This window comes from Sander lucioperca, chromosome 24 (assembly GCF_008315115.2).
Source record: "Sander lucioperca isolate FBNREF2018 chromosome 24, SLUC_FBN_1.2, whole genome shotgun sequence".
Taxonomy (NCBI): Eukaryota; Metazoa; Chordata; class Actinopteri; order Perciformes; family Percidae; genus Sander; species Sander lucioperca.
The window spans coordinates 12,538,721-12,549,135 of NC_050196.1; the positions used below are offsets into that span (position 1 = coordinate 12,538,721).

General features: G+C 45.3%; 1 protein-coding gene across 1 annotated transcript; it reads right to left on the reverse strand.

Moving 5' to 3' along the window:
- Positions 1 to 108: 108 nt before the first annotated feature.
- enpp4 (ectonucleotide pyrophosphatase/phosphodiesterase 4) lies at positions 109 to 6,907 on the reverse strand. The gene is made up of 8 exons (XM_031291604.2): positions 6,687 to 6,907; positions 4,490 to 4,727; positions 3,875 to 4,174; positions 3,546 to 3,650; positions 2,285 to 2,483; positions 1,951 to 2,121; positions 1,549 to 1,818; positions 109 to 893 (listed from the first exon to the last, which is right to left on the reverse strand). The coding sequence occupies exons 2-8, from the start codon at positions 4,724 to 4,726 to the stop codon at positions 793 to 795; spliced, it is 1,383 nt and encodes a 460-aa protein (XP_031147464.1). The 5' UTR covers position 4,727; positions 6,687 to 6,907; the 3' UTR covers positions 109 to 792.
- Between the last annotated feature and the right edge of the window lie 3,508 nt (positions 6,908 to 10,415).

Sequence of the window (10,415 nt, forward strand, 5' to 3'; positions counted from 1 at the left end):
CTGTAGCATTTATAGTTATTTTAACCTATCCAACTACAATTCAACAGTAAAAATGTATCAATTCAGATGTCAAATTTTAGTTTTTCAGCATGCAAGTATGGATAAAAGGACATTTAAAGCACTGTTTACTTCAGACTCGGGTATCAGTGTAACAAACAAACCAAAATGGTAACAGTACACACAGGAAGACAATCAAAACTTAAAAATCTTAAAAGCTTTCCTGTTCAAGACACACAGGATCTCAGTGAAATACATATGAATCTTAAATGAGCTACTGGCTCCCTCTTCTGACAAAATGTAACACTACAAATACAGAAAAAATAAATAGAATACAGACAAAATAAAGTATTCTATAAACACAATTCCTGCAGAAAAATACAAAATAAATCTCTCAAGTCAGTATCTTAAACAAAAGTCTTTTTTAAACTTTAAATTTCCCAGAATTAAATTATTAATCTCAAATGGACTTAAATATTTCCTCACAATAAGTAACATTCCACAACAAAACACACCACTGGCTTCTTGTCACCTGTTCAAGTCTATCGTAACAGTAGCATTAGGGAAAGTCAGTAACAACAACAGTATTCACTATTTATAGACGTAAAAAAAAAACAGGTCTTTCTACTGCGTGTGTGTGTGTATGTGCACATGAACAACACGCATACAGCGCACACACAGGCCAGAGTGAAAGCTAGGGCAGCGGCCTCTGTGAGTAAAGTGCAACATTTAAACTACCTCTTTGAGCACAAACGGGTGACACAGATTAGTGTGGCGTAACCGGCTCGGAATGGTTTACTCCAACAGGGGGTCGTCGTCGTCATCGTAGTCAACCTGTAGCCTCTGGAAGGGCCGGGGGCCTGACGAGCGCCGTTGGCTCAGCAACCTGAACAGAACTGAAGACAGACAAGTACTGTTAGTTTGTTGATCGGTTGGAGACACACGGGGCATGTCACGGATTTAGCTAAAAATCCTGAAAACTAGGGACAGACCGATTATTGGGACGTTTTTTTTGGCAGTTTGCAGATTATCTGCATCAGCGTTTCATTTGACTGATAACGCTGATAAAGTTCATGAATTAAAAAGTGCGCTACTTTGGCTCCACTACAGCTGTGTCTGTCCCTCTGCTTTGTTTTCACTCACCACTGAGTCTGACTTAATGTCCCGCCCACAACACTGTCTGACTATCTTTTACTGTCTATTATGTTGAAAGTTTCTAATTTATGAAATCATTGCTTTAAGCATTAAAACAAACGTTTTGTGTTGGAGTTTGTAACATTCCAAAATCTTAATTTTGACTTAAAGATTTTCATTTTCACTGTATATGCATATTGTTTCAAAAAATCGGTTTAAATAACTACTGATAATCGGTATCGGTATCTGCCTTGAAAAACCAGAAGAGGTCGATCCCCAGATTCCCTACTGAAAACCCTGGTTCTCCAGTGGTCTATCCTGGGTCCCCTTTTTATTCTCTATCTAACATGCTATCCCCTGGGGCATATATTGCATGGACCTAACACATGTTCATATGTTGCAATCATTCAGACTTACCAGTGATTGCACTGAGTACCAGTAGGACGCCCACCACCAGGCCGATCACCAGAGGGGCATCCCAGCAGGTCTCAGCAGCCAGCAGGCACCTAGCCTGGGTCAGCGTGCCGTTGTTGGGCTGTGGGGGCACCGACAGCAGGCGGCACATGAGTGGGTAAATGTCCACGCTCTCTAAACTGCTGATTTGATAACCCTGACGAAAGCTGGGCCCCGACGCTGCCATGAAGGGGTGCATGCTGGACAGGGAGTTGTCGTAGCCGTGATCGCCCACTGAGGGAGGGAGGGAGGGAGGGAGGGAGAATGAGAGCTAGTGGGTGGAGGCGATTACAGATGACTTTGTAGTTAACCAAATGTCTGGCTATCACAGTATCACGGTATAGAGAAATCAATTAAGAGACGTACATCTTGGCAGCTTCCCTCGCTGCACTATAGTCCAGCCTTCGTCAGCAATTAGTATGATTGGCTGGATGCGCTCATTGTTCCGGTAGTGCAGCCTATCAGGGATGGCTGATTTCAAATAGGCTGTCATATGGGCGTGGCACTTACTCAGCAGGGCGAAGATAGCCTCTGGGTCTGCAAAGCACAGAAATAGGCATTTGTGTGAGCAATGGCCTAAAAAAAAAAAAAAAAAAAAACACTAGAGAAAAGAGTTTCAAATTTTGACTGATGTACTTATTGTAGTTATGTTTGTATGCAGGCTCTTCTATCTCATGTTAGCTGAAGTAAACCTGGTTACCTTTATGTGGAATGAGGGCTGTGACAGGTGAGAGATCCACCAGTGTGTAGTTGTCGGGGTGGAGGCAGTCGTCAAGCTGTATGAGGCGCTCAGCCGAGCACTGAGCCATGCCGTGGTCACTGGTTACCAGGATGTTGACGCGACCCCAGAGGCCGGTCCGCTTCAGCTCGGAAACCAGCAGGCCTATGTTGTCGTCAACCTGATCACATACCAAGTGACACGGCCATCAATAACTGTTTACATCAAGCAAATGTGAAGTGACAGGAGTTCTGTCCAAATATAATTAACCCTCAAATGTGCTGAGACAATAGATCATGCCAAGCGTATGTAAATTTACATATTTATTGCATCTTTATCAAAATAAGCATCTGCCAAGCAAGAACACAGACTTAACTGCACTGAGGAAATATTACGAAAACCTCCTGCTTCCATCAAGCTTTTCTATTTCAATAATGTTATTTAATAAAAATATGTGGATGGAAACTCTACTGCAGGTCAACTCAAAATTCTCTACCATGTTACTCAGAGTTAACTAGATGAGTGGATATTCTTTTTGATATTAAAACGTACACATACGTATTTGTTCAAACAAGATGTGTGGTTATTTTTTTGTTACAGCAGGCTCCAAGAGTCCTGTGCCAAGATCCATTTCTATTCATAATTTGTCAAAACGTTGATGATTCTAGTTTTTGAAAATGTGAATACCTAAAATGAATACAGACCATGATTAATTAAGGCAACAATACAATACGACCTCCATAAAGTATTCTCAAAAACCTGGGGGCAGTCATACTTGTCACAAGCAGGAAAAGCTCAGGTGTAAATAGTAACCAGCCATGGCATTATGAATGCTGGCTCACTGCTGCTCATTAAAAACAAAACCGTTTCTGATTCTCTCGTCTAGGTATCTGTTAAAAATTGTAAAACAGGACAACCCAAACTAATTTCTGGCCAACAGTTAAACCACTGTTAGAAATAAATGCACAGGCTTTATTTACTTGCAGGTAATTTCCACTATATAACCTGCTAGGCCACTGGTGAAAATGACCTAGCTTCAGGTTAAACTGTCTACAAATTAACTGGGTACTTTCTTTCTGTGGTAGGTGACCATAGCATAAGCACATTATACGCATGAGAGACTAATGGAAACACTGCTTGCTTCCAGCAAATGTATTTGTCTTCAGAGCAGAAGATTTCAGGAACTTTTTGTGTCAGGATCTAGTGAACTCTGAGATTTTTAAGCATAACCAAATTGCTGTACCTCCTTCAGCACACTGCTCATGGCAGTGACGTTGTCCGGGCCGAATTTGTGACCTGACCGGTCTGGCTCTTCCCAGTAGAGAGCTGCGAACATCACCCCTTGCTCCTGGTGGAATAGTGGGGATGGTACAGATGTCAGACAATGGCTACTAACCCTTCCAGACTTCTCAAATGTTACTGCTTTGTGCAATAAAGTGCCATAAACAAGTAGTTAGTCCAGTGATAGAGCAAAATGGGAGTGGAAACGAGTGGAAATACAGTGAAATATCTCTGTTACTAAAGAGACGTACAATACACTAAACACTGAGCTTACTAAAGTAACTTTACTACCTTTTCGTCTCCCAACATCAAGTTCGTCACGTTCCCCAGTCGTTGCTGGAATGTCACATGAGAGTCGTATGGAAGGAAGTGTGACGCTGTGCGGTTGCGGATGGCCACATTAGAGCCGGGCCACATAATGGCCGCCGTTTTGTAGCCGGAGTCCAGCGCGGTGAGCCAGAGGGGCTGCGCCTCACTCCACCACGCCGGGTCGGTGTCATTGCCATCGCCAACGTGGAAGTTCTTGTGGCTGACGGGGTCGTACATGTTACTGGACAGAATACCGTGAGACTCAGCGTACAGCCCTGTTACCTGGAGAGGAAAAACAATGGCTAGTTATGATCGCTGTAGCTCTTTGTTATGCTACTATATTGCTTATTTCAGTTTATTCTATCATCTTCTATTACCTACTATATTATAAGACTTAATTGGTTCAGTTTGGTAAAATGTAGTTGGACCCAAGCAGTTTATACAGACTTTTCATGTTTCCTTGACTGATAAACCACATATGAAAGTGCATTATTAAGCGTTTATATTATCAGACAAACAGCTGGATGGGTGTGCATCACATACTGCTATTTGACAGATCATCTTTGACAACACAAAAAGCACAAGCAGCAGGGTTACCAGGCTGTAGTGGTTGGGAAACGTCTTGGTGATGAAGACGTTGGTGAGCTGCTCCACCAGGACCCCTTGACTGTACAGGAGCTTCAGGTTCGGCATGGGGAACCTCTTCAAGTAGTCTGCTCGGAAACCATCGAATGACACCAGCAGCAGTGGCGGAGGACCCTGCTGAGCTGCGTTGTTGTCTGTGGCCATAGCTCTGACGCCACACAGGAAGCCCAGCAGTATTTTAAGTAACATCCTGAGATAAACAAAGAAAATTGTTATCTACAATTGCATGTGACTAGACATGGTGTGCTTAAAACAAGACTGAGTCTACAGTCATGCTAGTGGCTATATGAGGCTGTACATTGAGTCTTTGAGCTAAATGCTAATGTCAGGATGCTAACATACTCACAATGCAAACAATGCCAACATGCTAATGTTTAGCAAGTATCATTTTTGATCAGTCCATGAATTATCACCTTTTTGTCCATTATAACTTTTGATTGATAGCACTAAACAAATTCTGAAGAGAAAAATCTGTAACTGAATCAGCCCTTCCAAGAAACCCAAGCTGTGGAAAGTGCACTTTCAATGTCACATGGCTAAACCGCCATTACAGGACTGTTGTTTGGTTGAATACCACTAGGCAAGAGTCCAAACCGTCAGTCAAGCTTTTCAGGGCAAAGCTACAAAAAAAAGAGAACTGAGAACAAATGTCTGGCTAGATAGACAGCAATAAACATTTACATTCCATTTGCCAATCATCATTCTCACATACAAAAGCACATAGAGAGAAAGTGATATATTCTTTGGCGCTTGACTTTTACTTGTAGGAAGTGAAACTTATAGCGGTTACTTCACGCTGCTCCAGTAGGCAAAATGAAAATTACAACAAATCTACTATAGATGTATGAGTAATAGGTTAATTCCCTGATTGTTAGTGCGTGTCACGTCTTGCTTTAACGTCTGTCAAGAGAAAGGGGTTTTCTATGAGTTTGTGGGGTCAATTTACTTTCTGTGTGGACAAAGGCAAAAACTGGGTCAACTGATAATAGTATATGGAGGAACTGGGTATACTGGGTAACCTCCTCTGCCTGTTTTCTCATACAACATCCTGTTTCATATGCATCCAATTACAAGACAAACACACTGTTGTGACCAGAACAACACGGTTACAGAAGACTAAATACATGTTTTCCATACACATCCTATGAGGTCAGCTAGAAAGAGCAGCTAGAAGCTGGTAGAAAAACTCAGTAAATTTCCGTTCTTCGAGGACACTTCAGTAAGAAAGAATAAAAACACAGTTTCCATGAAGCAAGACAATCCATCACAGTTATACGTGTTACAGTTACATGAATACCAATCAAATGTGCATTTTAATAACGAGGACAAATAGGGAAATTAATAGTGAAAATCAAACATGTCTTCAGGACTGCAAATAGCTTATTTTACTGTACATTCACCCACAATTTGCCCTGTACTGTAATACTGCCAACACTCTCTTCCTTTTCCACTCGCTTCTTTCAATCACATTTTCTTATTTACTTACTGAATTCAGCGAGTTAAGTAATTCTGAAAGCAAAGATCTCAAGCTGTGATCTTAAAGAAGCATGAAATTGAAGTAAATGCTACAAAATTAGATTGACACACGCGCGCGCGCACGCACACACACACACACACACACACACACACACACACACACACACACACACGATATTGATTTCTAAGTTTGTACACACACTCTTCAGGCAACATGTTTTTCTTCTGCACTGCTTAAGAGCAAAATCTGGAGCTTTTAGTATTTTTCCCACTGTCTCTGACTCATACACAAAATGTAACACACGCTCACACACACCTCGGGCAAATAATTGGCACTGACGTAACGTTAACTGACTTTCAGCTGAAAAACTTGAGCAGCCAAACTGTCCATGGATGTATTAGCTATGACATGTCAAATAAATAACCACAACTACGAAGTCGCCATTCTTGACGGAAAGTACCAAAGAAATGTCAATAATAATTGCATTTATAAATACTGAAGACAATGCGGAAGTCAAACGAAGAATGGGTGATGTAACGTTAGCTATAATGCGCAAGAAATGTATTTTCAAATTAGCAGGGGAGCGTTAGCTGTCCGCAAAGCGTTAGCTAGCTTACTAACGTTAATGTTACAGCGTTAACATAATGCTAACGGTCTGTTAAATTAAGTTACCTGTTACAGGCCTGACAGGTATACTTTGTCCTCCAGACAGTATCGGTGAATAACTTTCCTTTACGGTCTATTTTCCAGGCAACATCATCATCATCATCACTGGACTTCCTCAAACTCTTATATCAAAATTCACAGACGTTGGGACGTTATCGAGCTAGCTAAGATTATTTCCATAAAGTTCCGGCTGCGCATTTCAAAATAAATCCTTCTTTGAAACGCCACACACCATAATACAAAATAATGACGTTTTTTTCATCTTCAGTTACGTTTTTTTAATAGAAATATCAATTCAACTGTAATTAATAATAAATCCAAATCCAATGACATGTACAAATATTTTTTTATGAGTTTTAAAAACGGAAAGCTTTTGTTTTTGACGTTAAAACGAAGCACCTCTGTCTTGTTGTGGCAACCTTGACGTAACTGTTGACGGACGCCTTAACTAAATTGGCAGTTCAAGCAGCGAATCAGCGTTCTCATTTGGGGGGCGGGACCATGGATGTACGTTAGATTTGTTGGATGCATCATGTGGTTACAGTAAATGCAACATTATAATAGCTGTTGTAGCCTATGGTTGTAGCCTACTTTCGTAAAAAACTAGGAAATCCATATAGTATTATAGTGGTGGAAAAAGTATTCAGATCCTAATACAACACTGTAGAAATACTCCAACAAGTAAAAGTCCTGCATTCAAAACTTTACTTAAGTGAAAGTATTTAAGTAGGCTATTATCAGCAAAATCCTACTTAGAGTATCAAAAGTAAAAGTATATATTGTGCAGTAAAATATTCCCCGTCCCAGTGTTTTACTATTAAATATGATGTTTTTGGATTACCAAAAACATTTGGATTACTTCTCCGGGAACCATCACCTTATCGTGGTGGAGAGGTTTGTGTGTCCCTATGAACCTGAGGGCTGTGTTGTCTGGAGCTTTGTGCTCCTGGTAGGGTCTCCCAAGGCAAAGTGGTCTCAGGTGAGGGGCCAGACAAAGAATGGTTCAAAAACCCTATGAAAAAACGAGGTAGAGATGATGTGACCCTGCCCGGAGGAAGCCCGGGGCCCCCGTCTGGAGCCAGGCCCAGATGGAGGGCCCGTCAGCGAGCGCCTGGTGGCCGGGTTTGCCACGGAGCCCGGCCGGGCACAGCCCGAAAAAGCTACGTGGCACCTCTCTCTCCAACCCATGGGCCCACCACCTGTGGGAAGAACCGCTGGGGTCGGGTGCGCTGCCACATGGGTGGCAGTGAAGGTCAGGGGCCTCGACGGACCAGACCCGGGCAGCAGACGCTGGCTCTGGGGACGTGGAACGTCACCTCTCTGTGGGGGAAGGAACCGGAACTTGTGCGGGAGGTGGAGCGCTACCAGTTGGATCTGGTGGGGCTTACCTCTACGCACAGTCTCGGTTCTGGAACCATACTCCTGGATAGGGGTTGGACTCTTTTCTTCTCCGGAGTTGCCCAGGGTGTGAGGCGCCGGGCGGGTGTGGGGATACTCACAAGCCCCCGGCTGAGCGCCGCTACGTTGGAGTTTACCCCGGTGGACGAGAGGGTCGCCTCCCTACGCCTGCGGGTTGTGGGGGGGAAAACTCTGACTGTTGTTTGTGCGTATGCACCAAACAAGAGCTCGGAGTATTCGGCCTTCTTGGAGACCTTGAATGGAGTCCTGTATGGGGCTCCAGTAGGGGACTCCATAGTTCTGCTGGGGGACTTCAACGCGCACGTGGGCAATGATGGAGACACATGGAGAGGCGTGATTGGGAGGAACGGCCTCCCTGATCTAAACCAGAGTGGTTGTTTGTTGTTGGACTTCTGTGCTAGTCATGGATTGTCTATAACGAACACCATGTTCGAACATAGGGATGCTCATAAGTGTACTTGGTACCAGAGCACCCTAGGCCAAAGGTCAATGATCGATTTTATAATCGTTTCATCTGATCTGAGGCCGTATGTTCTGGACACTCGGGTGAAGAGAGGGGCAGAGCTGTCAACTGATCACCATCTGGTGGTGAGTTGGGTCAGAGGGTGGGGGAAGACTCTGGACAGACCTGGTAAACCCAAATGGGTAGTGCGGGTGAACTGGGAACGTCTGGAGGAGGCCCCTGTCCGACAGACTTTCAACTCACACCTCCGGCGGAGCTTTTCGTGCATCCCTGTGGAGGCTGGGGGCATTGAACCCGAGTGGACAATGTTCAAAGTTTCCATTGCTGAAGCTGCGGCGAGGAGCTGTGGTCTTAGGGTCTTAGGTGCCTCAAGGGGCGGTAACCCACGAACACCGTGGTGGACACCGGTGGTCAGGGAAGCCGTCCGACTGAAGAAGGAGTCTTTCTGGGATATGTTATCCCAGGGGACTCCGGAGGCAGTTGCAAGGTACCGAAGGGCCCGAAGGGCTGCAGCCTCTGCCGTGAAAGAGGCAAAGCAGCGGGTGTGGGAGAAGTTCGGAGAAGACATGGAGAAGGACTTTCGGTCGGCACCAAGGTGCTTCTGGAAAACCGTTCGCCACCTCAGGAGGGGGAAGCGGGGAACCATCCAAGCTGTGTACAGTAAGGATGGGACGCTGCTGACCTCAACTGAGGAGGTAATAGGGCGGTGGAAGGAGACACTGTGGGAGGTGCTGCGGGAGTATGGGGTGCGGGGGTCCCTTCTCAGGGCCATCCAATCTCTGTACGACCAAAGCGAGAGCTGTGTCCGGGTTCTCGGCAGTAAGTCGGACTCGTTTCAGGTGAGAGTTGGCCTCCGCCAGGGCTGCGCTTTGTCACCAATCCTGTTTGTAGTATTTATGGACAGGATATCGAGGCGTAGTCGGGGTGGAGAGGGGTTGCAGTTTGGTGAGCTGGGGATCTCATCGCTGCTTTTTGCAGATGATGTGGTCCTGATGGCATCGTCGGCCTGTGACCTTCAGCACTCACTGGATCGGTTCGCAGCCGAGTGTGAAGCGGCTGGGATGAGGATCAGCACCTCTAAATCTGAGGCCATGGTTCTCAGCAGGAAACCGATGGAGTGCCTTCTCCAGGTAGGGAATGAGTCTTTACCCCAAGTGAAGGAGTTCAAGTACCTTGGAGTCTTGTTCGCGAGTGAGGGAACAATGGAGCGGGAGATTGGTCGGAGAATCGGCGCAGCGGGTGCGGTATTACACTCAATTTATCGCACCGTTGTGACAAAAAGAGAGCTGAGCCAGAAGGCAAAGCTCTCAATCTACCGGTCAGTTTTCGTTCCTACCCTCACCTATGGTCATGAAGGCTGGGTCATGACCGAAAGAACGAGATCCAGGGTACAAGCGGCCGAAATGGGTTTCCTCAGGAGGGTGGCTGGCGTCTCCCTTAGAGATAGGGTGAGAAGCTCAGTCATCCGTGAGGAGCTCGGAGTAGAGCCGCTGCTCCTTCGCGTCGAAAGGAGCCAGTTGAGGTGGTTCGGGCATCTGGTAAGGATGCCCCCTGGGCGCCTCCCTAGGGAGGTTTTCCAGGCACGTCCAGCTGGGAGGAGGCCTCGGGGAAGACCCAGGACTAGGTGGAGGGATTATATCTCCAACCTGGCCTGGGAACGCCTCGGGATCCCCCAGTCGGAGCTGGTTAATGTGGCTCGGGAAAGGGAAGTTTGGGGTCCCCTGCTGGAGCTGCTACCCCCGCGACCCGTTACCGGATAAGCGGAAGAAGATGGATGGGTTTTTGGATTAATATTACTGCTGCATTAATTTGTATGTTGCATTTTACTGCTGTAGATGGGCTGTGCTAATTTG